General features: G+C 40.1%; 1 protein-coding gene across 1 annotated transcript in view; it reads left to right on the forward strand.

The window, feature by feature from the left end:
• GADL1 (glutamate decarboxylase like 1) overlaps positions 1 to 19,245 on the forward strand; it is a 108,995-nt gene that overhangs the window by 16,634 nt on the left and 73,116 nt on the right. Inside the window, exons 2-6 of the mRNA XM_073333370.1 lie at positions 5,443 to 5,615; positions 6,527 to 6,653; positions 9,071 to 9,161; positions 10,791 to 10,897; positions 12,987 to 13,102. Of these exons, the coding sequence (XP_073189471.1) occupies positions 5,443 to 5,615; positions 6,527 to 6,653; positions 9,071 to 9,161; positions 10,791 to 10,897; positions 12,987 to 13,102 (614 nt within the window). The remainder of the gene's footprint in view (positions 1 to 5,442; positions 5,616 to 6,526; positions 6,654 to 9,070; positions 9,162 to 10,790; positions 10,898 to 12,986; positions 13,103 to 19,245) is intronic.

Here is a 19,245-nt window from a genome sequence, read left to right on the forward strand (position 1 = left end):
CTGTGAATTTGATGGGCCCTAGTCATAAGCTTTGCTTAAAAATTGTGAGATTTAAAAAAAAAAAAATAGTTCTGGGGTTTTCCTGGCCTTCTGTCTTTTGAACTTTTAGGGTACATTCTGGTCATGTTTTCAAGCTTTGTTCTCGTAACCATGAGGGATACAATTTACTATAAAAATATTAAAAATTGAAATCTCAGATTCTCATGTAAGAGTAGCAAATGGGGCTTGAAGTAAAACAGCAGTTTTTTACAGCAAATCTTGTGATATTTTTAAGAGTCACAATACTTTAAGTCCACATTTTGGTCTGCAAAACTCAAACCCAGCCAACACAGAAAACGTGTATTTAGGGCCAAATTCTGCTTTTGGATGCAAAAATTTGTAGTTCGTATTAATTTCCATTGAGGCCACATCCATATGGTATATTCCAGCCTAGAATTTGGCTCATAGGCCGACGTGGAAGTCTATATCCAAAAGTTACTGAGAAATTGATTGTGTAAATGGAGAGCATGTTGTTCTTCTGACTAATTTAAGAATGTACCCAGGGCCAAGTTCTACCCTCCTTACTAAGTCCTTAAACAAGTAAACTCCCATTTAAAGGAATGGGAGATTACCTGAATAAGGACTGAATAAAAACTAAGGGCCAGATGTCCCCTGCGATCTGCACGTAAGTCTAATCCTTTCTGTGGGGTTGGGGGGACAAGCAGGAAATAATCAGCTGTCTCCACAGTGTTCTTCTCTGCCCCAAGATCTGCAAATATCTGTCTGGGGACCGGTAACCTGTCTTTGCAAAAATGCAAGGCTGGGAAAGGGAAGGTTGTTACCCTACAACCAACCCCATGGTTGTAGAACAAGGCTGCACTAACTTTTCCACAGAGTCCCATGAGGGTTTGTTCTATCCCTTTTGTGGCCTCCTCAGATCCTAGCCCTAGTCCCAGCCCCTGCTCTGTAGATCTAAATGAATGGTGTTGCATGTGAAGCTCACATCATCTGTAGAAGAGAGAGGGACAGTATTTTCCCTTGTGTGTGCAAATTCTGTTAACATTTATGGGAGGTCATACGTACATCAAAGGGAGAACTGAATCTAAATCCTAAAATAATCCCTAATTCACTGTTCAGTGTGCCCGAAGAGCAGGTAGGTGTCTTCCCATTCCTCACTAAACCCAGGTCCTGCAAATCTTCTGAAATCTATCAATTTAGTTTTCATAGAGAAAACCCCCTGAGAGTTTTCAAAGCTGCAAATTGTGTACAATGCTCCTGCTGAGTTGTGCTCTAAGGCAAGATGGGAATTGACCTATGTGGCTTTCAGTTGAAGGGATGGAATATTACTTGCCTGTTCGCAAGGTTCTATGTTGGATCTACAAGAGAACAAGTATCTTTTTAATTAAAATGAAAAAGCTTGGTATATTAAGTTTGGTACAAGAGGGCATGTTATCAACCTAAATTTACCAATTAAGAGTCATATTCTTCTCTCGAACAATATTAATAGTACAAATAATACTTTTATAGATGTGCATACTAGCTTCCATTAAAGTTGGTAGTTCATGGGAGGACTGACTGGCCACTTCAGGTCAGAATTTGATTTTATATGTCCTAATAATGAGAGGAAAATTGAGTAGCTATTTTGTGCCTGCAGAAAGTTAACAACATGAGATTGAAAAGTTTTTTAAAAAAGAATTTAAAAATTGACTGGAGAGTTAAAAAGAATGTGAAGAGGGAGAGTGGTGCTTCCACAGTTTGCTTCCCCACTCCACCGAAGTCTAGGCGAGCCCTTCTATGGCAATAATGCAGGATCCTGGCTAGAAAACTCTTGATCATGCCAGGGTGGGACCAGGAACAGCCACCGCCTGTAACCCAGTGAATATTGGCACATAAGTTAATGTGGCCCCTTGCAGCATTCACTTTTGTGCCATGCCTGTAGTTTCCTCGTCACTTTGGAGAGGACTTTTTGATTTCACAGGCACAATCAAGAGAGCCAGTGATAAGCACTGCTCCTTAAAGAGCCAAACTGTTGATGGGATCATGGAGCAATGTGTAGGAGTAGCTCCTTTGTGGAGCCAGAGCTTTCTTTTCTAGAGATTCCTTCAGTAATATGTAATGATCTAATACCTCGGAACACTGGTCTGAATTAGTATCTCTGATTTTAAGCCAGTGTTTCTCAATTTGTCAGTGGAATTACTCCTGATTTACATAGATTCAAAATCAAGTCCAGATTGACAGACTTGACCTTGGATTTTCTTGCTTTTTTGTCTTGTATGATTGGAGACAAAATAATCATAAGGGATCTATAGAGTAATGATTTATCCTAATACATCATGAGCAGGCTTGGAAGGATTGATTTTTATTGGTAAATGCTGGTAAATGTTGATTTCACTGTACACACACACAATCGTGAAAAAATATATTTGTTAATAAAAATTTACAGATAGGCAAAATAAGAAAAATGCTGCTTGCAAACTTACTGGAGTTTGATTTAAGGATATTTACTTTGTATATTTTGACGTGATGTTGTCAGCCCATTTGTGTTTTAAGGATGACAAAGCTTTAACTTTTTGAATCTTCTAGTTTATTGTAATTAAATAATTATTGTCTAACACCCCTTAATTTCCCAAAATTGTGAATATTGAAATTAATAAAAATAGTGAAAAAAGTTTAAAAATAAACATCAATATTAACTGTTGAAATTATGAAAAAAATAAAAATTGAATTTTGTCAAGACTAATAATGGGATATTGTTGCATAAATCAACTTCATGCCCTACCATTCCTTCTCATGGTAAAGTCAATAGTGGAAGGGATAATGAACTCAGAAAACTTGGCAGAATTTTTCTCAATGCTTCCTACATGTGAAAGAGTGCTGGGTGCCAAGAGGTGAAGACACTATACTTTGCCTGTCTCTCTGACTACCTTTTCCCCCTTCACCTTCAAACTCATAGAATGTGCAGTCTACAATCTTTACCCTGAGTTCCTCTCCCCCAACTTTGTCTTGGATCCCTCTCAAACCAGACTTCTGTCCTCTCCATTCGACCGAAACTGTTTTAATCAAGGTCTCTTATGACTTCTTCCTATTCAAATCTCAGGGTCTCCGCTTCATTCTCATTTTCCTTGACCTCTCGGCTGCATTTTGATACTGCTGACCACTCCCTCCTGCTTGAGATGTTGACCCTTCTTGCCCTATTGAAGTACCGGGTTGTTTGCCACATCTCTGGCTGTACAGTGTGTCTCTTTTGTTTGGTAGTTTTCCCCTTCATCACTTTCCAATGGGAGTTCCCACAGGCTCTGTCCTAGACCCTCTCTTCACTCCAAGCTCACTATCTAAGGGTAACCTTATCTACTCACATGGCTTTAACTACCACTTCTGCATCCATGAATAGCCGCAAAACTACCTCTCCACTTCTGGCCTGTCTTTGTTCAATCTCACATCTCAGCCTATTTCTCTGACATCTCCTCCTGAATGTCTCACCCTCCACTTTATGCTCATCTCAGTCAAAATTGGACTCCTGATCTTCTCTCATGAGATAAATAAGTGAAGTAGGTAAATAGATGCCTTAGTCAGGTAGTTTCCTAATGATATACAAGCAGTGTGGCTTCAGGAAGAATCTATATGAGGGGATGATGAGAAGGGCTTTGTGGAGCACCTCAGGAAGTGCATCCAATGCATAGGGTGTTAAGAAAGAAAGCATTGAGATGGTTGTGGGAGAAGTGGACAAGCAAGATGTGGCATCATTGGAGAGCAGATCAGATGTGGGGTGAAATGATGAGACCAGGGCAGAAAGTAGGGAGGAGTAAAGCTGGGAAGGGGCTTTCTCAGCAATTGTGAGAAGCTTGAACTTAATGCAGTGGCGAAGGGGGAGCCAGTGGAAGAATTGAAGGAGAGGGACAAAGGTGGTATGGTCAGAACAATCAGGCTAGATGTTGGGATGGAGGGAGGGAGTTAAGGGCATAAGAATGCTGTAAATGATGCTGGGAATTGCTCCATGAGGAAAGAAAAAGGGCTGAATGGTGGAGGAAGGGTCAGAGGACAAAGAAACCTAGTGTGCTTAATATGGAGCTAATAAGCCAGGTGCTTGTCACCTCCCGCATCTTTTTTTTTTATTTCAGTCTGTGTGCTCTTCAGGGCAGGGACCATGTCTTCCTCTGTATGTGGAAGGTTCCTAGCATGTTTTGGATGTTACCACTATCTAAATATTCTGCAAAAGATTTGGGTGTTGTGATGGAGCTAATGTGATCCTGAGATGCAAAACGGGTGACTCTTGAGTAGGAGTAGGGAAGTTATGTGGCACCGGTGTGATGTTGTTGGAATACTGTGACCAGTTCTGGTGCCCATAATTCAAGAAGCATGTTGATTATTTGGAGAGGGTTTGGAAAAGAGCCGTGAGAATGATTAAAGGATTAGAAAACTACTCCTTATAGTGACGCACTCAGAGTTCGATCTGTTTAGCTTCACAAAGAAAGGGTTAAGAGCTGAGTTGATCAACTTATAAGTATCTACATGGGGAACAAATAATTAATAATGGGCTCTTCAATGGGCAGAAAAATGTATAACCTAATCCAAAGGCTGAAAGTTGCAGCTAGTCAAGTTCAGACTTGAAATAAGGTGTAAATTTTCAGTGGTGAGAGGACTTAATCATTGGAGCAATTTACCAAAGTTTGTGGTGGCTTCTCTATCGACGACCATTTTAAAATGAAGATTGGATGTGTTTCTAAAAGATCTACTCTAAGGGAAGTTCAATGGCCTGTGTTATACAGGGGGTCAGATCAGATGATCATAATGGTCCCTTCTGGCTGGCCTATCTATCTATCTAAAAATTAATGAAATTAGATAATTTCTATTTTTAAAGCTGTTCCCTTCCTATTCTAGGGTTTAATTCTGCATTCTTAATGCATGCAAAGATCCATGGCAATTGTTTCCCTAAGGACTTCATTAATTACACTGGGCTGCGTGTACAGAGTTTAATACATTGTTAGTAGTGAGAGAGTGCTTTTTTTCCAGCTAATGGTTTAGCTCAGTGGGTCTCAACCTTTCCAGACTACTGTACTCCTTTCAAGAGTCTGATTTGTCTTGTGTACCCCCACATTTTACTTCACTTAAAAATTTACAAAATCAAACATAAAAATACAAAAGCGTCATAGCACACTATTGCTGAAAAATGGTTGGCTTTTCATTTTTACCATATAATTATAAAATAAATCAATTGGAATATAAATATTGTACTTACATAGTATACAGAGCAGTATAAACAAATCATTGTCTGAAACTTCAGTTTGTACTGATTTCAGTAGTGCTTTTTACGTAGCCTATTGTAAAACTAGGCAAATATCTGGATGAGTTGGTAAACCCCCTGGAAGATGTCTACGTACCCCCAGGGATACATGTACCCCTGGTTGAGAACCACTGATTTAGCTGATCACGCATCACTTTAACCAAATCACATTTCTTTTACAGTTGATAGTAACAAACAGGATATATTCCAGAGGAAGAAGAATGCTGTCTTGGTGAATGGTGTCATTCTGAACGGCCCGATAACAGATTCAAAAGCAGGAGAGAAATTTGTAGAAGAGGCCTGTAAGATCATAATGGAGGAGGTCATACGGAAAGCTGCTGATGTAACAGAGAAGGTAAAGCCTTGGAATCAGTTTGAAAATATATTGTAATAGATATGAGTGATTACAAACTTTAGCTTTCCAAGATAGCTGAGTTTTATAGCACATAAAGGGCACAACTTGCTTTGACGGCGTGGTTAGGTTTTGAAATAAAATATAGCTGCCTAGATTTAAAAATGTGGCATCATGAAACCTTTTAATAGCATAATTAAATTAAAATATACATTTGCAAGAAAACGTTGCCTGCATTACATTGGAATACCTTTTTTTTTTTTTTTTTTTTTTCCCCCTTGGTCTTGGGGCCTAATTTACCCTTGAATTTGTTGTGCCTGCAAGAGCATCTGTGCCAGAGGCAGATTCAACCCTGAGGAAAGGTAGCTATGTTACCACTGGAGGAGGCAGTATTACAGACTTATCTGGGTTCTGTAGCACCCTTATTTGCAGAAGCTATTTGAGAGAGGTGCTGGACAGGTAGGCCGGCCTTGCCCATTTGTGGGCTGCATGAGCCAGCTCCATGCCCTTGGCACAACAGCATTTGAAGACACTGGCATATCATGGGGGTTGCTGAAGGCAGAATTGGCCTACAGGTTTATTACGCCTAATAAAGATATACAAACCAGAAGCAACTCATCTTGGTTTCCAGATTCCAGGATGAGTTTGCAGCTCTGGCTGTTAGAAAAATAATCTTTTTGCTTTTAACCAGAACAGGTTTGAGCAGGGAGTCCCTGAGACACAATAAAAATAGGATCCCATGAGGCCATTTTTACAGTCGCTGTTCAGAGTAGTGCTGCACTTTTAAGTGCAATTTTCTTACTTTGGAAACCATTACATTACAGAATCCATTGCTGAGTGAGGTTTTATTACCATAACGTTTGTCTTCACCTCAGCCAACATGTATTCATTGCTGACATTTCCCCCATCATTAGGTTTGTGAATGGCAGCCTCCTGAAAAACTGAAAAAACTTCTCGATCTGGAAATGAGGGATACCGGAGAGCCCCATCAGAGACTCTTGCAACTTTGCCAGGACATTATACGATACAGCGTCAAAACTAGTAGGAATTTGAGTTCTAATTGTGTTACCTTATTATCATCAAAAATGCTGAAGTCAGGGTATTTTCTCCTAAACTTTGTTACCCTTCAGGAAACTAGGTGACATTTGCTATGTCAACATTTTCTACCTGCCTGTAACTATATGAAGGCATATGAATGCTTTAATTGGCTGTTCTATAGCTGTTTGAGTAAATGCTGGCATAAGTAATTCTTCTCTCCTTCATATCTAGTCCTTATTGTAAAATGAGAGTATCATACCTGCCAAGCCACCTGGATCCTCACAGTGATCAGATGGATTTCTGAGGGGGACTAAAATCTGTATGATGACATTAAAAAAATCCTGCGAGGGATTACCATTGATGTTAATGGGAGACTCTGCTATTCTAAAGTCTCCTGAAAGACACCTTTGGCCTCTAGACAGGTATGGAATATGATATAACAATTTACCAAATCAGGCAGGAGAAAGACCTTTATGAATCCCCAAGACCTTTGCATAGGACTTCCTGCTGTCTGGTTGGTGAGTAGTGATGTCATAGTCACTGCCATTTAATGCAAATAAGGCAAGGTTAAGTCAGGCGGTTGGTCAAGAATGGCACTGCGGTTACTGTTAACGCATAGCAAACAGTCTGTTTGCAAAAGGAAAGTCAAAACCTTAATGCATGCTTTAAATCGCTTTTTAAATGTAATCAGGTGACTGAGTGAGGTATATACTGTCTTTTTTCACAAATGGATACAGATTTCACCTGGAGCATAATCCTGCTACTTGCTGCGTATCCCCTTGTAAAATGCTGGTCAGCCACAATTCCTGCTCAAGACAATGGGGAATAAGCGCTCAGCATCTCAGAAAAGGCACCCAGCACCTTGTAGAATTGGCCTCAGGCAGGAAAACTTGATGAAAAGCATTCTGTATAACCAATATCAACAGAAAAGAAATGATTAACATCTGTTTAGGAAATAGGGTGGTGTATCAAAAGCCTAGTTAGAATTTCAGAAGCATAGCTACATATCCTATACGCACAGTGTATTTGAGAAGGTGTGAAGGGCATTTGATATAAATTACTGGGTATGTTTCCTGCTAAAGATGCTGTTGCTACAGAATAAAAATTTTTTTTTGAGAGTGAGCATATGTTTTTGAAGAACACAGAAATTAGCTGTGCTTATCTGAAGAGTCCTAGGCAATATTAATATGCAGATGTCATTACAATGTCAGAGGAATATATTATCTTCATTTTGTAACTTTTTTTTACATTTTCATTTGTTGCACTGTGCCACCCTAGAAAAGGAATTAAATACAAAATCAAGGTGCACAAATAACGTTACCCTAACTATAAAAGCTAGCAAAAGCTTCAGATTTAAGACTTCTAGTCTGTCATGAATTCACCCGGTTTTATAATAGCTAGTTACAATGTGATGAACTGTAGTCCAGATGGTAGTGGACCCTGAATTGAATTGATTTTATGATGAGAACTTTAACATAATTTCTCATTTATTTAATAATGCAGAACCCCAAATGGTGCCTCTTAAATTAAGGTAATAGGGTAAAAGACAGTTTCTCTTTTTCTTGATATCTCAGAAATTCTGGTAAGGGAAAGAAACACAATTTTAAAAAAAGAAACATTTAGAAAAGCATTTCCAGACAGGTTGGCTCTTTAAAGTAACTTAACAGGGAAATTAAAAAATAGAAAACTTCCCCTCAAATTGGCAGGGAGGGATAGGAAAGAAGAACACTGATGGGATAGATAAAAGTTAAGTGCGGGGTTAAAATGGAGAGTGAAATTTAGGAAGCCAAATGTAGAGTGCAGAGTCAGACTGCCCTCAGCTCCTGTCTCTCAAGATGAGGCTGTATGTGTATATTCTAGAACTGGTCTGAAAATGGTGGAGTTTTTTTCAGCAGAAAATATAAATGAAAATGAGAAAAATTGTGTTTTATTAAAATTTTCAGTGGAAATTTTTTGGGGGGGGGGTCAAAACTGAAAACTGAATTATTATTTTTTTTTTGTTTTCAACAAAAAGCTTTCAGTTTTCCAATAAAAAATTGAAAATGTTTGAGGAAAAAACTGGTACTTTCATAGAAAGTTTTTGTTTAAACTAAACCAAATTTTCCTTCAAAAGTTTCAGCAGGAAGTTTTCAAGCAGCCTTAATAAATTCAACCCTATGAAGAAGGCTATTTAAGTCCCACTTACACCTTGTTTGAGCACAGTTGCGAATTTCACCCTTTGTGAAAAGTTTGGCCAATCTGGGGAAAGGAGAGTCACATGGATACAAAAGGGATAATAAAGTAAAATGCTGCTGTTTGACCATGTAGAATGTTTTAATCTATATATCTGCATCCTGTAGTCATGCAGTAGAGATGCTGTTGTGTTTGTTTTCACTTGTGACGTATACAGGAGTACTTACATTTCGTTTTTAAATCTGCAGATCATCCAAGATTTTTCAATCAGTTGTATGCTGGTATTGATTATTACTCTTTAGTGGCTCGTTTCATTACAGAAGCATTAAACCCAAGTGTGTAAGTGTCTCTCTTTTGTACTCATTGAGATAACCCTGGAACGCTATTATTATAATCCAGATTTTTAAAAAATTATGAATACCCACTTCAGGTTTCTCTTTACATTAACACAGAGGACTTCTAGCAGGAACCTGGAGATAACAGAATTTGGTTCTGCATCACATAACCATGTACTTCAACAGAAACTTGGCTAAGCTGTTGGAGCCTTTTTCAGTCTGTAGGTTTTAATTTTGGAGTAAAGATTCCCCACTGAAGGGCTTTTGTTTGTCATCCCTTTTACCTGTAAATTTGTTCTTATTTAGGGGATTTAGATATGCTATTTAGATATACTTTTAAAAACAAACTTATTCAGATAAAGGCTGTCCTCTCAATGAGCAAGACTTTGATCTCACTTTCACCAATGTAAATACAAGGTAACTTCACTGGTGTTGTTTGGGATTTATGCCATTATAACGGAGATTCAATCTGCTCCCGGGTGTTCAAGGTGCAGCTTGTACAAATGTTATTTTTTTGTTTTCATTGTGTGTGTTTGGTATGAAGTGTTAAATTGATCCATTTTTCTTTCTTGTCCATGGCATTCCAAAGTTATATGCCCTTAAATAAACTTTTCCCATTTTGGGACTGGTATTTTAAAGTTGATCCAAAGTTAGGACTGATGTTAGCTGAACTCTCGTAAGCATGCCCGGTGGAGTCCTTCAGCCACCTTCAGTATTTGCTCCACATAGTATTAAGTATGGGCACCACAATGAATTTGCACAAATGTTGTATAGGAATATAAACAAGCAATATGGGGAAGACAGAACTGAAGTCTAGGGTCCAAGTACAATTGCTTCAGGTAGGGAGAGCCTTTAGTGTTTTGGGTGCCAAACTACAGAAGCAACAAGAGCTCCTACAGTTCAACACCCACAAGAAATTGTCTAGTTACATTCATGGATGTTATGTTTTCCATACACATTTTCAACCCGAGTGACTTTTGTTTTTGATGAAGAGAACAAGATAATAAAAAAGAACAAAAGTAAAGTCTCCATGAGAGAGCACAGTGTGTGTATCTCCCCTAAAATAGTCTGCACTGAACTGAGCACAAATGGCTTCTTGGTTGGGCAGGCAGATGTAAAGGTGTAGTAAACAAAAGGGTAACTTACATAAAATGGGTAATTTTTCCCAGGAGCATATGGTTTTATTAGCTGTTATTCATTTAATCTAAATCACATGACTGAAATCCCTATGCATTGCTTTGAAAATGTAAAGGTCAGTTTTATGATGCTGTTAGGAACAGAGGAAATTGCCATACTGGATTAGACCTTCGGTATATTGAAATTCAGCACCAGATGCATCAGAGGAAGGTGCAAGAAATTGCACAGTAGATTCATGTGGGATAAACTGCCACCGAGGGAAGTTTCCTCCTAACCCCTAATAGTTAGAGATTGGCTTAAACCCAGAAGCCTGAGATTTTAACTTCCTCCCAAAACTTTTTTTTTATCATTAACATTATAAACTCTGGATATTCTTGTTATCCATATAAATCTCCAGTCCCTCTTTGAATCTTGCTAAATTCTTAATCTCTATGACATCCTGTGACCATAAGTTCTGCAGTCTATTGCCAATCATGATACTTTTATATTTATTCAGATATACATATGAGGTGTCCCCCGTGTTTTTGTTAGTGGAAGAAGCAGTCCTGAAGAGAATGATTGAATTTGTCGGCTGGAAAGAAGGTGATGGCATATTTAATCCAGGTAAGAAAACAGCCTTCCATCTTCCGAATTTCAAACTAACCTATAGAAACTGCAGAGAACTACAGATTAAGAATTTTGTGATTATTTAACTTGTATTGTGTACGCAAAAAAGCATACAAAATCAGATGACGCAAGGACTTTTGGCTTTAATAAAGTTATTTTACCCAAGCTTCTAGACCATCGTAATAAAAATCCTATGAATCTGTATGGTCACATGAAACAAAAGCAGCTGTATGGATCAATTAACAAAAAAAATTACACAGAACGAATTCTAGAGACCCTGGAATTGGAGCCCACCCAGTTCTCATTAATATCAATGATAAGATCACCTTTAGTGACCTGAGTGGGCAGCTGTCTCAGGCTCCAGTTCTATGAGTATGAGCTAAGTAACTCAGATTGAATTTGGGGTGAGATTGGGTTATTTAAAGTGGTCATAGTTTCAGAGGGCCACAAGTGCTTTACAAAATACATTGCAGGAGGCCTCCAAGCAATGTATTAGCTGTTATGGGCCACGTTATATAGTTTACATAGAGCCCGGCGCTGAGATGTGGGGTGAAGTTGTACTACCTCGGAGGGTGATTGTGTCTCTGGAGCATGTAGGAGGGGTTCATATACTGCACTACCCTGCAGTGCTCCGTTCTGTACTGCTAGCCAGCTCCACTGACTGCTACGAAGGGGACAGCCTTTGAGCTGGTTGTCAGTCTCTAGCACAGGGCTGTGATTGAGCCTGTCCCTTGTGCAAGATGCCTGACCCATGCACCCACATGAGGGTCAGGCGCAGTGCACCCCTGCACTTTACATCTTTATATCAGTGGGTATCACATGTACAACTTGTGCTCACCATTCCCGGTTACTCTTCTCTTCTGTCAGCATCTTTGTAACTGTATGCATGAAAGCCAGTCAGTGGTGTGACAGGGTACACCTCTGTGTACACTGCCTACATTTTGGGTGTCCATGTTTATCTTAGTAGGAATGACTTGAGCAAACTCCTTTTGGTGTGATACTGTTTTGAAATGATATGAGCAGGTAGACCATGAAATATTTCTGGGTTAATTTTTTTTTAAAGGCTACATTTTAATACTTTTTTTTAAAAGTAGCAATATTGTCAATATATTTCAGATACAGGTGCACAGGGAGAATGGAATGTAACAGTTTAGCCCCAAAATCTTTCTGTCCCGAGTTATTAGCATCAAGAAACCAAGCTGTAAGATTCTTCAACCTGCTTCCTGTGAAAGAGAAGAAAATGTTAAAATATAGTTAGTGGAGGGGGTGAGAAATAGTTAATGTATCCCACCAATAAGTGGTAGAAAAGTAAATTAACCATAATTAAAGACATGGGAAATTTGTGGGAAATTGTACCAAATTTGTGGATTTTTTTTTTTGGTTGTCCTAGATTCTGTATATTTTTAGAAAAACCTCTGCATATTCTGCAGATTTTTTTTTTTTAAGAAAATTTACTCAAAACATACCTGAGGACACTAAAAGGTTCTTTAGTGCATTAATTGTATCTTGATTATTTTAGCTTCCATAAAACTGATTTTTCATATAAGCCAATCTTGCTTTAAAAAAAAATCCCATCTGTCTCCTTGAGCTCTTCCATTTCCCTTCCAGATCGTCTCCTAGAGATCTTCAACTCCTTTCAATTCCTCCTCATTGTCTTTCCCCTTTCCTCCCTAAATGGATTGAGACCTGGTTGCCTAAGGGACCATCTCTCTCTCTCTGGTGTACTGCCACCATTGAGATCAGCAGAGGCCCTGGAGATCCCACAATGTATACCAGAAGGAACTGGTGCCCAGACATTCTCTTTGAGGACTTGGTTTCTGGAATCATTCCCCTGCCATTTGGTCCACTACAGCCCAGATCCTTTAACCTTCCAAGCAAGCAGCAAAGCCTCCTTTTCTTCTCTCATCTCTCAGGCTGCTGAGTAAGGACTGGGCTATGAGCGATATAGTTACAGGCTAGTTTTGTGGTTTTAATTTATGAGCTAGGTGCTAACAGCACAAGATGAGTGCCAAGAGGTACTTGTTTGTTTGAATTTCTAAAATATAATCAAATATGTTTTGTGTGTTTTTTTGTTTGTTTTTTACAGGTGGCTCTGTTTCTAATATGTATGCTATGAACTTAGCTAGGTATAAATATTGTCCTGACATAAAGGAAAAGGGGCTTTCAGGGTTGCCAAGACTAGTCCTGTTTACATCGGAAGAGGTAAAGAAATTGCACCCATATTCATTATAGACTTTTAATTAATGAACTGTTTTTTTTTCTTCCGCATGTGCTTTTACATTTCCATTGTTTGATTGTGTGTCGAATGCTGTTTCAAGCATAATAAAAGGGTCGTCTTCATACAGTGGGAAACATGGTGTGTGGAGATGACTGGTGGTGAATTCCCCCTGTACAGAGAAACTCTCCACCTCCTTCCTATCTCTGGTGTTGGGAGAAGAGGAGGTTGTGTCAGGGGCAGGATGGGGAGGGGTTGTGGTGAAACAGAGCTCCACTATGTTTGATTTCCCACTGACATAAGGTCTAGCAGGAACATCCATCAGTAATGTAAGTTAAAGCTACTATCCTGCAGCTTAAGCTTATGTTGGGGCCAGGCAGTCAATAGTCAGAAAGCTACAACTGGCTCCCTGCAGTCCCCCTTCTCCACTGGCTCTGAGCACAGCTTGGCTGGAGTGGAGAATCAAATCCAACAAAGAGAATCCTAGCAAAACCTTTCACTGAAGCTCTCTGAACAACGCTGCTTTAATAACCTACTTTAAAGAATCTAAAAACTTCTTCCTGTTTTAAAGCTTTCAAACATAACATATGCAAAACTCAGGTGGGAGACTGGAGTAGGAGGGATGCCCACGGGCACTAATCCTCCTTCAGAGCTTCAGCCTTTAATTAGAGCCTCTTTTCTCCCACCTACATCTCCGCCCCTTGGGCTTTGTGACATTCACAACCCTTTAAATAAACTAGGTTGAGTATAGTTGTGTTTGAGATTAGATTGGCACAGGTGGTGGTATCTATTTATCTATTATTGTTACTTCTATTACAATAGCAGCTAGATGCCCCAGTGGAGATCTGGGCCGCATTTTGCTTGGAAATGTACACAAATACAGTAATAGTACAGTCCCTGCCCTTAAGTGCTTACGGCCCCAAAAAGCTTACAGTATAAATGGACAAGGCAAAGACTTATCATCCCAGTTTTTCAAATGGGAACCTGGACACAGGAAGATCACATGGCTTGCCCAAGGATCAGAGAAAAATTCTGTGGCAGTGTCAGGGACTGAACCCAGCTGTCCTGAATCCCTCTTTATTGCCTTAACCACAAGACCATCCTTCCTCTCTCTTGTTGGTACCTACATACCCAGTACTTCTACCTGTGCCCCTAGCATTTGTTGTAATATCTTTAGTTATTTTAATTGGCATTGTACAGAAGTGCTAGAATTTTTATCAGTTTAAAAGGGAGGAGACATATATTTTAGTAGAGATCCTAATTTTTGACCCATGTTTACTTCTGTTCCACCCAGATTTGGTATTATCTCACTTCTGTTTTTCAAAATAGTTTGCCTCAGATATGATTTGATTATTGCAGTTATATGAAAAACTGCTTAAACTCAAGAATTTGATACACCATAATGACAACTTTCTATTATTAATCATGTTTTGTTTATTTGTATTGAATAGTACCTAAGGGCCAGGGACCCGTTGTGATGTACAAACCTACAATAAAGAGATTGGTCTCTGCCCTGCAGAGCTTACTATCTAAATAGAGACAAGAAGTGGATAAGACAAAGAGATGGAGGAGCACAAGGAGACAATGAGCTGATACTGCTCAGCATCAACAGTGGTCAGAGCATACTGAGTGGTCTACGGCCCTCATTTTATGGCTTAGTCTCAAAGCCATGTCTTACATTTGAGCTTCTAGCACTGTAGGAGGTGGTCTGTTAGTGTTGCACAGCAGTGGTGTTCTCAGGCAGGCACTCAGTGTCAATGTGGTACTGTTCTTCAGGAGGTGTTAGACTGAGGGCAGGTCTGTACTCCCGCTTAAGTTGACCTAACTTACGTCGCTCAGGGGTGTGAAAAAGACATCCCCTGAGTGACGCAGGCTACAGTGACCTAAGCACTGTCTTCCTCTTGCATAGGTGGTGTAATTATGCCTATGGGAGAGTGCTCTCCCATCAGCATAAGGCATCTTTACCAGACTACGCCGATGTAGCACTTCTAATATAGACCTGCTCTCAGACTTTAAGGCCAGAAGGGACCATCATGATCATCTGTTCTGATCTCCTGCACATTGCAGGGCACAGAACCTCACCCACCCACTCCTGTAATAGACCAATAATTCAGCTAGAGGTTAGGGAAGTCCTCAAATCATGGGTTAAACATTTCAAGTTACAGAGAATTCACCATTTACACTAGTTTAAACCTGCAAGTGACCTGTGCCCCATGCTGCAGAGGAAGGCGAAACCCCCCCAGGGTCTCTTCCAATCTGACCCAGGGGGAAATTCCTTCCCAACCCCAAATGTGGCAATCAGATAGACCCAGAGCATGTGGGCAAGACCTGCCAGCCAGACACCTAGGAAAGAATTCTCTGTAGTAACTCAGAGCCCTCCCCATCTAGTGTTCCATCACCAATGGCTGGTGATGGGACATTTGCTGCTCACAGTCACAGGTTGGTTACATGCCATTATAGGCAGTCTCTGCTCTTTTGCTGAAAGGTAAAGTAAGTTTAGATAACATACACTCTAACTCAAAAAGATACAAAATCCTTAGATACTTGAAAAAATGGTGGTTTATGGAGGAAACTGCACATATCGTTGCTGGACAGTTCCTCAGTATCACTTGAGGTAGCAGCAGAAAAATTATTAGTATCCTGCCTTCCTGAGTTTTAGTTAGTGTTTCTGAACCTGTAATACATAACTGAGTACAACTCAAGCTACAGTCATTAACCACATTTTTATCACTTTCCTTTTCATTATATTTGAGTCTTATCTGATTTTGTTCGGGAATAAGAACATTGTGGTGGGCCAGAAAGTTGAGAATGCAGTGAAATTGAGAATAAGAGAAGAAAAGAAATGCATGAGAAATTGCAATGGATACTTTAATGCTGGTAGTTTTTTGGTGTGATGAAATGGAACCCCTCCGACGTGACTTGATCATACACGTAAACCAGGGATGGGCAAACTTTTTGGCCCAAGGGCCACATCTGGGTGGGGAAATTGCATGCAGGGCCATGAATGTAGGGCTGGGGTTGGGGTGTGGGAGGGGGTGCAGGGTGTATTCGGGGGCTCAGGACAGGGGTTGGGGGGCAGGAGGGGGTGCAGGGTGAGACATGGGGTTGGGGGCTCAGGGCAGGAGGTTGGGCTGTGCGAGGGGGTGCAGGAGGGGGCTCAGGGCAGGAGGTTGGGCTGTGCGAGGGGGTGCAGGAGGGATTTGGGGTGCGGGATCCAGCCCAGCACCGCTTACCTGGAGTGGCTCCAGGGTGCCAGCGGCACGCACCGGGGCTAAGGCAGGCTCCCTGCCTGCCCTGGCCCCACGCCGCTCCGGTACCACGTCCCTGTGGCCCCTGGGGGAGGCGGGGGCAGAGGGCTCCAAGCACTGCCTTCGCCTGTGGATACCTCCCCCGAAGCTCCCATTGGCCACGGTTCCCCATTCCTTGTCAATGGGACCTGCGGGGCGTGGTGCCTGCAGGCAAGGGCAGCACATGGAGCCCTTGGTGCCCCTCTCGGGGGCTGCAGGGATGTGGTGCCCACCACTTCTGGGAGCGGTGCAGGGCCCGCGGTGCCATGGGGCTGGCAATCCCGGGGGCCGGATCCAAAGCCCTGATGGGCTGGATCCAGCCCGCGGGCTGTAGTTTGCCCACCCTCATGTAAACTAAGTATGAGAGTACGATATTAAGCAACCCCTCTGATCTGCTACTGAGGTTACAATAGACATAATGAGTAATAAAGCCATCTCATAATAACATAGTTGCTTTATGTGCTTGGTTTCCAGAAAACTTTTCAAAAACAAGTAAATATTAATTTTTTATTCTGTCTGCATGAGTGCAGGACAAGGTTACATAGTGTTTGGAATTACAACAAAAAATACTAAGTCTTTCATTCCCTAGTCAAAATAATCTCATATACTCTCCCCACACCCCATTTTAAATGTACTAGTATTCAATTTGGTCTTGTGGTTTGAAAAGGTTTCTTTTTCCAACCTGAATGATTACAGATATTATATCTTCCTCAAAAGAAGATTGCAAAGAGCTTACTTAAAATGGGAACTCTAAGCACTGTTATAAAGGATTGACACTGTAGATTTGACTCTAGTTTCTGTAAATACCTGTGTATCTTTTGCTAATATGGTGCTATGTAACTTATTACATTAGTGTGTTTAGGAAATAATAAGAGAGATCTTTGAAGCCAGTATATTTTGGAGACCTTCTTTTAGTCCCGTGGTGGAAGCACTCCAAAGCTATGCTCTGGCACAACTCTTATCCTTTTTATAGTGATAGTTTCTGGCCATACACTTAAGGTCTGTTTTTGCTCCCATTGAAATCCGTGGCACATCTTCCATTTCAATGGGATCAGATTGGACTTAAAGTCCAGAAATGACACAGCTACATGTTGTTTTTCTTGGGGATTCAGTCAGTTCCCATTATTTTTGTCTCTCAGTATCTCAAATGCTGAAGCTGCACTTATGTTCTTCTTCCTTGCCCCTCTCCACTGTGATTCGGTGATCTGCTTTTATCTACCAACTTCTAGATTTTGCAGATCCATCGCTTTCTGGAGCAATTTGATTATTCCAAGTGACTCAGTGTCGTGCTTTTCATTTGAACCTAGTGTTAAAAGTCAGTGGTATAAGCTAGCTTTTTTATATTTTAAAATTGCTGTTATTAATTTATTTAATCATTCAGAAATAATTTGAAACTCTCTGTTGCTGGAATCTGAATCTCTCATGAACAAAAAACATTGCAGATCTATAATATATTACCAGTTAGTGATGTAATTTGATGTAACACAAGCTTAATTGTCCACCTATGTATACTATTATTCTTGCAGTAGTCTAAATGAATGAATCCTAAAGGTTTTGTGAATGTGTCATGTTAGAAAATTAAACATTTTAAAGATTGACTGACTGATATTAGCTGTTAGTATTTTGTGTTCATTTAGTTGAAAGGAAAAATTTCCTGGTTTAAAGAAAAAAGAAAAGAAAAAGAAAACCCTTTGAGATGATCCATCTCATCAAAATAAGCGTGACAGGCTTGAATACCCTTGATATATTCATACTCACACATTAAAGTGCTGTACATTTTTCATAGTTATGTTCCTCTGTAACTGCATTTGTGTGAACCCTGTGGAAGAAAATGGAATTAATTAACCACCTGGCTTCATCTCCTGTATGAAAAGAAACAATTCTAGACGTCGTCAGGGTTGTTGGAATGTATGTTGTTGTTATAACCCCTAAAATAATAACATGAAGGATTTGCTTCCGTTTTCCAACAAGAGCAATTTTAATATGTTCTGTCAGATTTAGGGCAAGCCTTAATGCTGCAAGATACTGAGAGCTTGTGTGAGATGCTAAGGGCTCATCAGTATCCACTAGCTTTTATGGGAGATGAATGCATTTAGCATCTTGCAGGTGCTTCTCAGTACCTTGCAGGATCGAATCCTCAAGGCTTGTCTAAACTTGAAGGTTAATTTGGATTAAGGCAGGGTGTGAATTTAAAGTGCAATAGCTAACTGTGACCGTGAACTAAGATAAATCAGAACAAGGCACTCTTATTTTGGAGTAAGTGTCTTCACATGGAGTTACTTTAGAATAACTCCATGAGTAGTCAAGCCCTAGGTCACAAATATGGAATTTAGAATTATGATAAAATATGAAACTTTGAATCTTTGCATTAAACAGAAGAAAAACTGCAAACTACAGTGCAGAGATTGTTAACTTGATTCTTATTCACACTAAGGCCACTTTATACCACTCTCATAATGTAAACACCCACTTTAAGGCCCCTTCACACTGCTAGAGTGGTGTAATGTGGACTAGTGTGTGTTTATTTCTACTTTTATGGCCCCTTTGTGCTGCGTACAGTGGTTCTCAAAGTTTTGTATTGGTGACCCCTTTCACATAGCACGCCTATGAGCACGACCTCCCCCCCACTTATAAATTAAAAACACTTTAACACCATTATAAATGCTGGAGGCAAAGCAGGGTTTGGGGTGGAGGCTGACCGCTCGCGACCCCCCATATAATAATCTTGTGACCCCCTGAGAGGTCCTGACCCCCAGTTTGAGAATCCCTGCTTTAGTATAAATGAGAAGCAGGTTTTTGTGTGCACATTTGTGTGAAGATACTGATAAAAAGATACCATAACA

This window comes from Lepidochelys kempii, chromosome 2 (assembly GCF_965140285.1).
Source record: "Lepidochelys kempii isolate rLepKem1 chromosome 2, rLepKem1.hap1, whole genome shotgun sequence".
NCBI lineage: Eukaryota > Metazoa > Chordata > Testudines > Cheloniidae > Lepidochelys > Lepidochelys kempii.